Source organism: Rhinoderma darwinii, chromosome 1 (genome assembly GCF_050947455.1).
Source record: "Rhinoderma darwinii isolate aRhiDar2 chromosome 1, aRhiDar2.hap1, whole genome shotgun sequence".
NCBI classification, from domain to species: domain Eukaryota; kingdom Metazoa; phylum Chordata; class Amphibia; order Anura; family Rhinodermatidae; genus Rhinoderma; species Rhinoderma darwinii.
This window is the reverse complement of record NC_134687.1, coordinates 335,989,122-336,003,979: the sequence shown is the minus strand read 5'-3', so window position 1 is coordinate 336,003,979 and position 14,858 is coordinate 335,989,122. Positions and strand designations below refer to the sequence as shown.

The following is a 14,858-nucleotide window of genomic DNA, read 5'->3' as shown; positions in this document are numbered from 1 at the left end:
AAAACGGACAGACGGACTGGAAATGGATGAAAATTTAGAGACACACTGATGCAGAATGGCCATGAAAAACGGACAGTTGATCAGTTTTTAATGGACATTTTTTTTCACTGTCGTGTGAATATAGCCTAACTAAACGTTCAACAAACTTCTGACATGTTATGCCTCATGCACACAACAGTGTGCGCCGGCCGAGTCCAGTCAGTGAGCCGAGGAAAGATAGAACAGGTCCTTTCCCCGGATCGGAGACTCGGATCATTTTTGACAGATCCGATTAACCCGCTAAAGTGAATGGGTCGTGAAGACTATCAGGTGCCACTCGGATACCGTCAAAAACGGCCCGAGTGGCACAACGGTCGTGTGCATGAGGCATTAGGGCTTGTTCACATCAGTGTTGTCTTTCCGTTGAGGGGTTCCGTCTGAGCTTTCCGTTGGGTTAACCCCCGCAACGGAAAGGAAAACGGAAACCTTAGCTTCCGTTTGCATCACCATTAATCATAATGGTGACGGAAACTTTGCTAATGGTTTCCGTTTGTCACCATTGTGACAGGGTTCCGTTGTTTTGGCGGAATCAATAGCGCAGTCAACTGTGCTATATGGACAGTGATGTCAGGGCTTTTAACAATAGAGTCCCCAGCTAGAGCATCGCAAGCTCTCTGGCCAGGGACTCCTGTCTTGGGAAAGCCCTTGACGTCACTGTCCATTAACGGACAGTGACATTAGGGGTTCTGTAATGCGTGAACCCCCGGCCAGAGCATCGGCAACGCTCTGGCCCGGCATTCCCCTCCTGACGAATGTCCATATATGGGGCGGCTGCTCCAGGAGCGACGCTCTGGCCGGGGGGGAATGCTCCTAGAGGGAGCCTTGATGGCGCTATCTACATGGGCACGGTGGCACTATATGGGCACTTTCTAGTGAACACTGGTGCCATCTATATGGGCTCTGTGTTTGGCACTATCTACAGGGGCATTGCGGCACTATCTACATAGGCACTGTGGGGTTTTCAGCAGTTGGGACAAAAAAACCCTGATGAATGAAATTCATCCTTTGTACACTGTAGCGCTATCTACATGGGCACTGTGTATGGCACTATCTACATCGGCGCTGTGGCACTATGTGGGCACTGGCACTTCATATATGGGCACTATCTACACTGGGCACTGTGGCACGATCTACATGGGTATTGTGGTGTTTTCAGGGGGATGGGACAAAAAAAAACAAAAACAGATGAATGAAATTCATGCGTTGAAAAACAATGGAAAACGGACGACAAACAGCCATTAAAAAACAGTCAGATAGCAGAGCTATGGATGAAAATTTGGAGACACACAGATGCAAAATGTCCAAGAAAAACTGACAGTTGATCCGCTTTAATGGCTGTTTTTTTGAAGGTCATGTGAATGTAGGCTAAATGTTCCAAAAAGGATTTGTGACTTAAGATTTCTCAATGTGTACCAAAAATGCGTTTATAAAACTGGCACAAAATTCTGGTGCAAAATAAGCCAAATCTAAACTGGTATAAGGAACAGAAAAGTGTCTAACAGGTTATTCAAGATGTGCCAAAATTATCACGCAGCATGCACCACTGTGATCAATTTGGTACATGTTGTGCCTGCCTGGTCTAAATTTACACGGTCTAACTATTAGGCACAGTTCACACCAAATTTTTTTACGAGTTTTTTGGCGCGGAAACCGCTCCGCAAAACTCGTCAAAAACCGCCCGAAACCGCCTCCCATTGATTTCAATGGGAGGCAGACAAGTTTTTTTACCGCGAGCAGAAAAACCGCGTCGCGGTAAATAGAAGCGACATGACCCATCTTGAGACGGTTTCCGCCTCCAAACCCCATTTCAATCAGTCAGAAATGGGGAAAAAAACGCCTCGACGAGTGTTTTGACGAGTTATTGTCAAACCACTGTGCAAAAAACGTCTGGAGCAGTTTTTGCAGGAGGAATTTTCCTCCTGCAAAAAACTCAGTGTGAACACAGCCTTAGACAGCATTAGTAAATGTGGGTCAATGTGTCATTACCGTTAGAGGAACAAGATCAGGCACAATGTAAGGCTCTATTCGCACTGCGTTTACAGTGTACATTTAGAAAGCTCCCGGCGTACACACTGAAAGTATCAAAAGTGCCCCATTGACCCGACGTATGCCAAAAGAATGTCCTATTGGTATGTGTTGGCATACCTTTTTTTTTATTTTATTAAGTGTATGAAATAGTCTAGTTGACTACGCTATTCAATCCGATGGAATGCTCAAAGGCAGTGTGAATAAAGCCTAATTTGAGTTGTGTGACATATTTAAATGGCTCATGATAAAACGTCTGGGAAGTTAGGGATGGTGTCGAATTTGTGTTAGTCTTAAGAATTACAGGTCTTATGGAGTTTGTAACCACTGTAGACCGTAATAGACAGAGCCACACACATGCATGACCGTCTCCTGCAAAACCAGAGTCCCGATAAGTGGGGTTACCAGAGGCAGGACCACCACTAAATCAGACATTTATGGCATATCCCATGTCTATGCCAAAAATATCTGTCTATTGTCTAAATACTCCTTTAAAATTGGCAACAGTTATAAAAATAAATAAATAAAAAAAAAGTCTACAGCAGAACATGATTTTAGCAGAAACAGAAAGGTTTAAATACTTTCTTAAACAATATAAAATACTGTAGAAAATGTACTGAAATATATTTTAAAAAAAAATAAAACTCAACAAGTATACAGAAGTTTTCCTGCCAAGTGAGAAGTATGCAGATGACTCTAAATAAATGCAGATTTCACACGGTCATAGATTTCTCAAATTAGGATAAAAAAAATGAGTAGGGCTGAGCGGAGTAGTTCTATAAAAGCCTCCTGTGCAGAAGATCAGTCCAGGTGGATTTACACGAGCTCTTCCCTCTACCTATTTCTATGAAACAATCACAAAGCAACAAAGAAAACAAGTGACCCTGTTTGCATATTCTAAAGATCAATAGTATTTCAAGTAGTTGGAAAGTACATTATAGGCTGTTACAATGGCTTGATAGAAATACCTGGAGGTTTTCAAGTGTCCCCAAGGCTTCTGCTCATTTGCACAGCAAAGAAGTTCCTTGTTTTGCTATTTATTTCTGAATATTCAATCTAACTACTCACAGGAACAATATACTGGAACATGTTTCTTTATTGTACTAAATATTGAATGGAAGCAAGTCAAATAGTGTAAGATATTTTAACATCTGCTCATTGAGCTCTACTGTAAGCTGCCTAAAATCTATGTGCCGATATAATGGCCTTAATCCAAAATGACCCAACACAACTGGCCAAAAGGAACTTGAAAAAAAAAAAAAAGCATAAAAAAACCTGTAGATTTGTGTGTGTGAATTCCATGGGCAACATTACTCTTGATGAAGACATCAATATCGATTATCTTCCTTGAAACAGGAGAGGTAGAAAACTGGGAAAACCTCTTGGGCTCTGTTCACATCTGCATCCTGGTTTCAGTTTATAACAGAAACCAGGGCACAGTGCATGGTCTCTCATATTCCATTGTTCCTCCATTATGTCCGTCCTTTTACATGCAGCACGATTTTTCCTCTCAAATATGAAGTAATATGCAACAGAGGCTCCAAACAGAGTCTCCTACACAGCTGAGAACTGTCCAGGAATTGTAGTTCTGGATTACAGATATAGCAGAGTTGCATATATAATTTAAATATATTATTCATGGGTAATGATAACTCACTGGGTTGAGACATAGCAACTAAATAGGCTTACCTGCAGTCCTATTAAAAAAAGTTATAATATCACATAAGATCACAAGGAGTGTGATTGACTGCAGCAGTCACATAACCTTTGGTTCTATCACAGGAGCGCCAGGGGAAGGGAGTATAGTTTTGTTGGGGGTTTTTTTTAGCCTGTTTTTATTTGAGTTTTTCCGACAATTTTTCGCAGACCATCAATAAATCAACACAGATACAAGTTTGATGTAAAGGCTGCACGTCCCAAGCTCCGACCCACCAGCCAAAATCGCGTAGTATGCCACGACGTGGGAAAAAATGAAAGTGGATACAGACCTTGACTTGTAAGAGAAAAGAAATGGAAACATTGCATGGCAAGGCCATGAAACCGAATGGTGGCACAGGTAACTGGAGGTTACCATTTCCATGTATCTGGCTGGCGGAAGTGTTTTTAAGGAGTATTCCATTATGTTTACAAAATCTGGAATGTCTAAACGAGGAAAGGTAGGGAGCCATGTCTCCAACCCAGTGGAACAGGTACGGTTAATCTAACGTGGAGTGTAAGTATCTGTATAAGGCAACGATTTGCCCTTTGGAGCTCGTTGGATAACTGAAAAAAAATGAAACGCTGAGTCCCAATTCAGCATCAAAAAGTGACGTGTGTATTTGACAATGAAGCTCTTGGCTTAAAAATATACAAAACAAAGGGAAGGAATGGGTGGGGTATTTTTCCTGCAACGTCTGGAGGGTGTATATTGATTTCATGTTCAAATCCACAAAATGTGCAAATGAGTGGAGACCATGTTCAAACCAGGTGTAAAAGAGTCCGGCGGGCGTTATAAAAAGATGGGTTGCCTAGTATTGTAACCCATAAGGAATTTGTGGGGCTCAAATGTTTTATTTGACTAATTTTGCTCCTGTTTTTCCATACTAACATTGAGAGGGTTATCTTTTGGCAAAGATGGAATGTCTTTATGATCAGCATGTAGAAAAAGAGAAGTGAAAAGTCTGGGAGTAAGGCTTGAACTAATGCCGTGTACAAGTGAAATTAGGTCTATTGTGTCCAAGCTCGTACGAGTCTCAATTGAATCGCTAGCGACAGAGATCTTATGTAGAGAAAGTTTAGGCCACCATGGTTTTGTTTGTTTGAGTATATAAAACGATACAGAAAGTTAATTTTCCTCCCCTCTCTGGAACGAGATAAAATGGTAATACTCGCAAAATATACAGCAATTTAGGAACCTTCACCATCTTGAGAAGGCTAGCCCTGCTCAAAAAAGTCAAGGGGAATCTCTTCCAAGCAGTTACCGAGGTCTCTGATATATTTTTAAATATTGGCCAAATGCAAACTCACAGGAGACCTAGTAATTTCTGTAGACAAATATGTCAAGAAAGAGTCTTTAAAACATTATAGCACGTTCCGTCCGCAAAGTAGCTTTGATGGACCCTTCAACATAAGGGCTTTGCACTTATCCAAATTCAACATATTCCAAGAGAGTTCCTATATTCTGAAGGTCAGTTGGAACGGCTGTTAATGTGTCCCTGGGCTTTTAGAGCATTAAAAAAATGGCATCGACAAAATGCCATGACTTTTAGATCACGATTTCCCACCCCTATTTCCTGGTACAGTGGCAAACATGTTACATGGCAGAGCAGTGGGTCAAAGGATATATTGAAAAGGAGGGGAGAAAGGGGATAGCGCTGGCGCATACTTCTGGAGAGATCAATTGGGAGGGTGTTCTTGCCATTGACGGTTAACACAGTGTTAGCTCATTCTGTATAGAAGTGTTGTTTTTTTGTTTTTGTTTGTTTAATTTTACTTGCAGATTTTGCTGTGCAGCTAATCCGCAAAAATTGCCGTTATTTTGGATTTTTACTTCCCTATTAGGCCTCATGCACACGACCGTAGCCGTGTGCACGGCCGTGATTTTCGGGTCGGCCGGCTGCGGACTGTCAGCGGACTGTCAGCCGCAGGCCGCCCGCAAATCGCGGGACATGCACATGGCCGCCGCCATTGTTTTCAATGAGCCCGGACCGCAGAACCGGGCCGTAATAAGACATGCCCGTTCTTTCTGTGGTCCGGGCTCCCGGGCCGTGCAAGGACCGCAAAACCTACGGTCGTGTGCATGGCCCCATAGAAAAGAATGGGGCCGCAATTCTCCCGTGGTTTTTCGGGGGAATTGCGGCCGCAAAAACACGGTCGTGTGCATGGGGCCTTAAACTCTATGAGAAAAATCTGCAACCATCCTGCACAAGAACTGGACATGCTGCGAATTTAACAATTTGCACGTAATGATTTTATTTTTCTTCTCCATTTATGTAAAAAGTTAAATTTATAGTCATGCTGGTTTCCTATATATAATACCACCTATTAATAATGGTGTACAAAACTGGAGCTAAGCGGTTTGGCTGCATATATGGCAGTGGAGTCAAAGGAGTTGCCCCTTTTAGGGAATTTCATATACCCTATTAGGGAGGTAATAGAGGAAGGGTCCTATGTTCAGGATCCTCATCTCCTATCCAGTGTCATGAGCCGTTACAAAAAGCGTCTCCTGATCTGGATGACCTGACCTCTCCTGTCCTGTATTACAAAGACAACCGCTTGATTTAAATGGGCACCGTGGAATAAATTATTTCCCCTGTGGTGGTACTGTAGGGAAAAACACCTACTGCCAGATTTACCCACAAATTACAGCTGATCACTTGGGGTCCTAGCAGTGGGACATTTTGTGATCTATTTATTGTCAAGAGACCCTTCTAACAAGGGAAGTACCCCTTTAAAGTGCTGTATGTTTCTAAGAAAAACTAGCATAATGATGAATGCAGCTATGTACATGATGGAAAACAAACCGAAAATACAATAGAAAAAAAAAACAAAGCATTTTTCTACGTATACAAACAAATGTTGTTGAAAGTTAGATTTTCCTTTAAAACAGTAATATCACTACATTTTACAGCATTTCACTTGAATGGGGATGAGCTGCAATACCAGATATAGGCCATGGACAAGATTGACAACGTTTCTGGGGAGGGAAGCAGACTTTTTTTTTTCTTAATAATCCTGGTACATACATTTTTCTTTCCTTTAAACAAGGCTTACAGGGAGGTACACGTATCAATGTCACAGAACAAGTACTAGCAATATTTGACTCATAACCAGTGGCGTAACTACCGCGGTAGCAGCCGTAGCGGCTGCTACGGGGCCCGTGGCTTGAGGGGGCCCGTGCCACCAGCCGACACGCCCACCCAAATGCCCGGTGGCGCCGCTAGCAGCCGTTATGGCTGCTACAGCGGTAGCGCCGCTACTGTGGGGCCCGCGCCGACGAGCCTTACACAGGCCCTCTCATGCCTGTAGGTGTCGCTAGCACCGGAGGGGGCCCCAGTGCTAGCGGCAGCCAAATACATGTATTAGCACTGAATGGCAGGGCATGTTCCGTGCCTGACCATCCAGTGCCTTACAATGACACTGATTGGCTAGCGGCACGATGACATCATCGCGCCGTTTCCATGCTTGGAAGGTGCTGATTGGCGGGGCAAGTCATTCTGCCCCGCCAATCAGCCTCATTGGAGGACTCTCGTTCAGCTCCTGCTGACATGCTCAGAAGAGAGCATGTCTGCATCGCCAGTGAACAGCGTGGGAACGGGATCATGTGAGTATGTCAAGTTTATATATTTTTTTTCCTCATAAAAATGTGAATGGCATTATCTATAGTGGGGGGGGGGTCTATCTACAGGGGGGGTCATCTTTATGTGGGCTATTATATATATAGGGGGGGTCTATATGTGGGGCAGTAGCTACAGGGGGGGGTCTATATGTGGGGGAAGCTACAGGGGGGGTCTATATGTGGGGGTGTGGGCCACTATATACAGGGGGCTCTATATGTGGGCCACTATATACAGGGGGCTCTATATATGGGCCATTATATACAGGGGGGGTCTATATGTGGGGCACTAGCTACAGGGGAGGTCTGTATGTGGGGATGTGGGCCACTATCTACAGGGGAGTCTATATGTGGGGCAGTATATGTGAGACACTATACAGGGGTGGGCTATATGTAGAGCACTATCTATAGGGGAGCTATTTTTTAGGGTACTTTCTATAGTGGTGGGCTATGTGTGGGACACTATATACAGGGGTGGGTTACCTGTGGGGCACTAGCAACAGGGTGGCTATATGTAGTGCACAGTCTACAGGGGTGGGCTATATGTGGGACACTATATACAGGGGGAGCTATATGTGAGACACTATCTACAGCGGTGGGCTATACGTGGAGCAATAACTATAGGGGAAGCTATATGTAGGGCAGCACAGTGGCTCAGTGGTTAGCACTATTGCCTTGCAGCTCTGGAGTCCATATGTGGGCACTATCTACAGGGGCTTCTATGTAGGTCACTATCTACAGGGGGCACGGTGTGTGTGTGTGTGTGTGTGTGTGTGTGTGTGTGTGTGTGTGTGTGTGTGTGTGTGTGAGAGAGACAGTTATATTTAGATGTGTTGAGAATTTTAACTTTGTTTATAGGTGCAGAAATGTTTTAAAAGTGAGAAGCTGAAGACATCTAAACGGAAAACTGCAGAAATGGGTCATGGCCGGGAGAAATCCATCATAGATGTCTGAACCGGAGGGAGAAGAAAAGAACTAGAATCGGAGACGTCACCGGTGAGTCACTTAATGTAAATGTTTATTCTGCCTCTAATCAGTATTGTAGTCACTGTATGATCTGCAGCGAGATGATGGTGGTATGATTTTTTTTCTTGTGAAACCGCATCTCCCAGCATATCCTTACCATTGTTCCGGCCATGCTGGGAGCTGTAGTTTTACGCCGTACAAACCTATACGCAGTGGCGTAACTACCGCTATAGCAGCCGTAGCGACTTCTACGGGGCCTGCAGCATGAGGGGGCCCGTGCCACCCGCAGGCACGGCCCCCTCCCATGGCCGCAGGCTCCGCTAGCAGCCGCTATGGCTGCTACAGCGCGATGCCACTGAAGGGGTTGTTCCTACAAAAGACATGCATCCCCTATCCACAGGATAGGGGATACATGTGGGATCGCTGGGATGCCCAGCGATGAGGAGAAAGGGGGACCGAAAGTCCCCCCTAAGTTCTCCATGACAAACCTCGGACTTCCGGGGTCTGTGTCGGCAGCTCCGTAGAAATGAATGGAGCGCCGGTCGCGCTTGTGCGCATGCGTGACCAGCGCTCCTTTCATTTTAATTGAGCTGCGCAGACGCCGGAAGTCAGAGGTTAGTCATGGAGAACTTCGGGGGACTTTCGGTCTCCGTTCTCCTTATCGCTGCCAGCGATCACACATGTATCCCCTATCCTGTGGATAGGGGATGCATGTCTTTTGTAGGACAAACTATAGGTCGTTTTTTTTTTGGGGGGGGGGGGCTATATGGCGTTATCTACAGAGGGGGTCTGTATGGTGTTATCTACAGAGGGGGCTGTATGGCGTTATCTACAGAGGGGGTCTGTATGGCGTTATCTACAGAGGGGGTCTGTATGGCGTTATCTACAGAGGGGGCTGTATGGCGTTATCTACAGAGGGGGTCTGTATGGCGTTATCTACAGAGGGGGTCTGTATGGCGTTATCTACAGAGGGGGACTGTATGGCGTTATCTACAGGGGGCTGTCTATGATGCAATCTATAGGGGGGCGCAGTGTGGTGGAATCTATAGGGAGGCACTATCTACAAGGGGGGGGGGTTGTGTGATACCCAGCAGAGGGGGGGGGGCCCAGTCAAAAGTTTGCTATGGGGCCCAGTCTTTCCCAGTTACGCCCCTGCTCATAACTGACATATTCATTAACATTTTGCCAGGCTCGTGATGAACGTCTCCTACATTAAAAACGGCACTAAGACAGAACGGTTTTGCACAATTTTAAAAATAGAATTTGCCATAACTTAATGCGTTGTGCATTAGCACTGGGGACAAGCACCATCCTCATCTGCTAAGAGCAGGAACGGCTAGCAGTGGAGCTAGCTGTTGTATGAAGGTGGTCACACAAATTCAAGAATAGTCACCTTCACTGGTTGCTAGACATCCACCCAAATTTATTTGGGTGCAGTCTACAAATCTCTATGCACCTTCAGTCTCCTTAATGAATAATTACAATGGGAGAAATGTATTCACCTTACATTCCCGTTAAAAGGTAAAAACATCTTGAAAAGGTCATTCACAAACTTACCGGTCAACTACCAATGCAATGGCTTGTGTTATATCTGGGTTGGATACTTGAAGTCGCTTCCATAGCGACCATACAAACTCTTTGTCAGCCTTCAAGAGAAGAAATGAGAATACGTAAGTTAGAGGGGAAAAAAATAAAATAAAAAATAAAATGTACTCGTATGGTATGGTGCAGTTTTCATATTGTACTGTAAGCAAATGATAGCTTTACCTTTCTACAAAAGTTCATGTGACTTTTCTGTATTAGAAAAGCTATAATTCAACTATCTACATCTATGTTCAGACTAGCATCACACTTCAATCTTCAAGATAATAATGGAAATAAAAATGTAAAAATAAATGAAAAAGTTAAAAAAAATAAAATAATAATTCTTTAGGATGAATCCACACGGATCGGATTTGCTGCAAATTATTGCCACAGCAAATCAGCAGAAATCTTCCGGAAAATCATCCTTGAAACTTCCTAAGAAACAAAAAAATTTAATTCAAAATCCGCAACACTAAGGCCTCATGCACACGACCGTAGCCGTGTGCACGGCCGTGATTTTCGGGTCGGCCGGCTGCGGACTGTCAGCGGACTGTCAGCCGCAGGCCGCCCGCACATGCACATGGCCGCGGCCATTGTTTTCAATGAGCCCGGACCGCAGAACCGGGCCGTAATAAGACATGCCCGTTCTTTCTGCGGTCCGGGCTCCCGGGCCGTGCACGGACCGCAAAAACTACGGTCGTGTGCACGGCCCCATAGAAAAGAATGGGGCCGCAATTCTCCCGTGGATTTTCGGGGGAATTGCGGCCGCAAAAACACGGTCGTGTGCATGAGGCCTAAATCATCTGCAGATTTGATTGCAGATTTTTACTGCAACAAAACCGTGCTCAATTTGCAACAGAAATTGACATGTTGCAGATTTAAAAATCTGCCATTGCAAGTCAATTTAACCCCTTCCCCCTGCTTGCATTCTGGGCCCTAATGTCCAAGCCATTTTTTACATTTTTCCATTGTCACATTCGAAGAGCTGTAACTTTTTTATTTTTGCGTCGGCATAGCTGTATAAGGTCTTGTTTTTTGCGGGACGACTTGCAGTTTTTATTGGTACCATTTGAGAGTAGATGCGACTTTTTGATCACTTTTTATCAAATTTTTTTTAAGTCAGGATTAACAGAAAACAGCAATTTTTCCATTGTTTTTTATTTTATTTTTTACGGGGTTCACAGTGCGGGTTAAATAATGTAACAGCTTTATAGTCGGGGTCGTTACGGACGCGGCGATACCAAATATGTGTAACTTTTTTGCTTTATTGTAGTTTTTTTTAATAGTAAAGCATTTTGTAAGGGGAAAAGCTGGGTTTTTCATTTTTTTTGTTTCACTTTTTTTTTTTTTTATTAACTTTATTAAACTTTTTAACTTTTTTACTAGTCCCACTAGGGGACTTCACTATCCTCCGATCGCTATTATAATACACTGCAATACTTTTGTATTGCAGTGTATTACTGCCTGTCGTTTAAAACGGACAGGCATCTGCTAGGTCATGCCTGCGGCATGATCTAGCAGGCATTCGCTCCAGGCAGACCTGGGGGTCTTTATTAGACCCCGGCTGCCATTAGAGACACAGACACTCGGCGATTTTATCGCCGGGTGTCAGTGAGATGAGAGGGAGCTCCCTCCCTCTCTCCAAAACCACTCAGATGCGGTGCTCGCTATTGCGCACCGCATCTGAAGGGTTAAACGGGTGAGATCGATACTAATAATCGATCTCACCCGGCAGAGCAGGGACGCCCCCAGCCCTCAGCTGTCTCTGGCAGCCGAGAGCAGGGAGATTTCACGGCTCCCTGCTCTGTTTACTTTATTCTACAGCAGCGACGTAGAATAGCGGCGCTCTAGAATAAAGCCCACTAATGACCGCCGTAAAAAGACGTATCGGCGGTCATTAAGGGGTTAAGTGTGGAAAAAAATCTGCAGTATGTGAATGAGACATGTTAAATCTCATTCACTTGCCTGCTACTGTAATCCACTGCAGATTTTACCGGCGCAAATCTGAGTTGTCTGCATTGGCTGGTTGCTACTTTTTAATGCATGTACACTCAACATTGAAATTGTAACACCAGGAAAGACAAGCCGTAAGGTTATGCAGATCGATGAAGTAGCACGTGTATCACTAAGATCTGCAAATGATCGAATTTTCAAGCACCTAGCGCCAATCTGAATCTGTGGCATGTGGCAGAGGCATAAAAGCCAGATTGAAAGCAAAGTTTTATAGCCACATGAAACCCCAAAACTTGGATCAAGTGGTGTGGGATGTTTGTTCAATGCCTCCTATTCATCGCCACTTGTCGCAAACAGAGGGACAGAATCCTTTAACTGAGAGACCTTGGTTTATCACCCTGGCAGATCGCTATGTGCCTAGGCCGAGATGTCAGCACTGTTCAATGTTGCATGTCCCGGAGGTTGGGAGAACAAAAATGAACAAGAATGACAGAAAGAGATGCGCAGAGGCGAACCCCTGCACGTACGGATCGTCTCATTGGAAGGAAGGCGCGTAATGATCCTTTCTGTACTGCAAGTGAAATTGGATGTCACATCCAAAGCCTAGGGCGGCAACCAGTGTCGACACAAAACCATCAGAAGGCGTTTGCACGACATTGGGCTACGAGCCAGCTGCAGGTGTTCCATTGACCACACACAACTGCTCTCAAAGGCTATCATGGTGCACAGCAAGACTGCAATGGAGGTTTATTCTCTTCAGTGAGGAGTCCCGCTTTTGTCTCGGACCCAATGATAGCCGGAGATTGGTCTGGAGATCACGTGGGCAACGCCATGAAGAAGCCTTCACAAGGGAACGTCACACAGGTCCTACTCCTGGGGAGTATGGTGTGGGGTGGCATAATGTACATTAGCCAGACCCCTCTAGTCTTCATTTTAGGTACAATAACAGCTCAGCGTTACATTGACTTGGTCGTGGAACCAGTAGTCAACAGGATGACGCTAGGCCACATGTTGCTCGTGCTACTGTGAACAGCCTGAATGGCCTAAACGTGCTACCATGGCCTGCAGAGTCTACGGAGGGAGCTGCAAGCAGCCAATCTTGATGATTTGCATGCACAAGTGAATTCAGTGTGGCATAGCATTCATCAGACAACCATTAATAACCTCATTGATAGCATGCCGAGGTGTGGAAGTGTGTGTTGTTCGGCGCGTGGCGCTCATACTCGATACTGAATAAATCAAGAAGTTTGGAATATTTTGTTTCCATTTTTATATTATTTACATATCATTAACATGTATGTCGATCCTATGATTTCCACTATTCCAAAACCTTTCCTTCTTGGTGTCTAAAGGAGCTATTTAAAACCGCTTCCCATCATTTGCCGTACAGTTACATCGTAGCCGGGAAGGGTGAGTATGGTGCGGGCTCACTGGGTGAGCCCGCTCCATACTCATGGGGTGTCATCTATGAGCAAGAGCTGACTCCTCATTGCAAAGACCAGTATCGGCGATAACTCTGACCCTGGTCGTTTAACCACTTAGTCAACCAGACTAGTTAAAGCAGTCAATAGCGACTGCGGCATCTAAGCCATTAGAAAGAGGGTGCAACCCCCTCTGTCAAAACAAAAAAACACACACCCACAATTTACTAGAATACATAAGTATTTCAGTTTATTGTGCAAGCGATACAGCAATCAATTGTTTAATTCCCCTAGATGGGGGTCTAATAAAAATAGTAAAACAATTATATATACACACACATACATTTACATATATATATATATATATATATATATATATATATAGGCTGAACCATTAAAGCAGAAAATTATTTAACCTGCACGATGAACGCCGTAAAAAAAAAAAAAAAAACACGGAAGAAAAACTTGCTGTATTTCGGTCACCAAGTCTCCCACAAAAAAATAGAATGTACTGAGATCATAAAGTCGAATGTTACCCAAAATGATACAACCGCTTATCCCCGAAAAAAAAAATAGCCCTCACACAGCACTGAAAGCCAATTTCCATGCAGAAAACTTCTGCAGCATGTGGGTAAGGCTGGAATCACACGAGAATGTTCGGTCCGTGATATACGGTCCGTATGTCGGCCACAAGTCCTGGACCGAACACACTGCAGGGAGGCGGGCTCCTAGCATCATAGTTATGTATGACGCTAGGTGTCCCTGTCTCTCCGTGGAACTACTGTCCCCTACTGAAAACATGATTACAGTACGGGACAGTTGTCCTGCAGCGAGGCAGGGACTCCTAGCATCATACATAACTATGATGCTAGGAGGCCGGCTCCCTGCACGGAGTTTAGTCTGGGAAATGCGGCCGCCATACGGACGGTATATCACGGACCAAACACACTCGTGTGTGGGAGGCCTGAGACATGTTAAATCTCATTCTCTTGCCTGCTACTGCAATCCGTTGCGGAATTTAGCTGCACAAATGTGAAGGTAGAATCCACAGCATATCCATCCCATGTATTAGGTAAGGTCAAGCTTTATATGAAATTGCAGAATCATATTTATACATTACAGCAAACCAACAAATATCGCACTTTACAATACGAGTGTCTTTATAATCATTCGGTGTATGAAGCTGCTAAAAACGTCACAGACTGAAAGAATGTACAAACTGGTACAGGAAAGCAAATTATTCCTTTATGAGAAAATAAAAAATATGCTAAGAATTAGTCAGAAACAGGATCTATGCAACATTTCTGATAAAACAACAATATTTAATTAAGGCCTTGAGGAATTTGGGTATGTGTTTTTTTTCTTAAATCTTTCCAGTCCATTGTTACGATATTTTTTTCAAGTATGTGCTCTCACTGTAAATGAAGCAATTTTAGCTATCTTAATCAAAAGTAAGTTAAATGCTTTTTACAAGTCAATACACTAAGCTGGCTGTGAATGGGCATCTTTAGTAGCTCTGGCATGCAAGTATTTATTTCGCTTAATTATTAAACAGC

At 44.1% G+C, this 14,858-nt stretch overlaps 1 protein-coding gene across 1 annotated transcript in view; it reads right to left on the bottom strand.

Annotated features, from left to right (window-relative positions):
• Positions 1-14,858, bottom strand: part of CNTLN (centlein) — a 396,875-nt gene that overhangs the window by 352,677 nt on the left and 29,340 nt on the right. Inside the window, exon 3 of the mRNA XM_075825669.1 lies at positions 9,902-9,990. Coding sequence (XP_075681784.1) covers positions 9,902-9,990 — 89 coding nt within the window. The remainder of the gene's footprint in view (positions 1-9,901; positions 9,991-14,858) is intronic.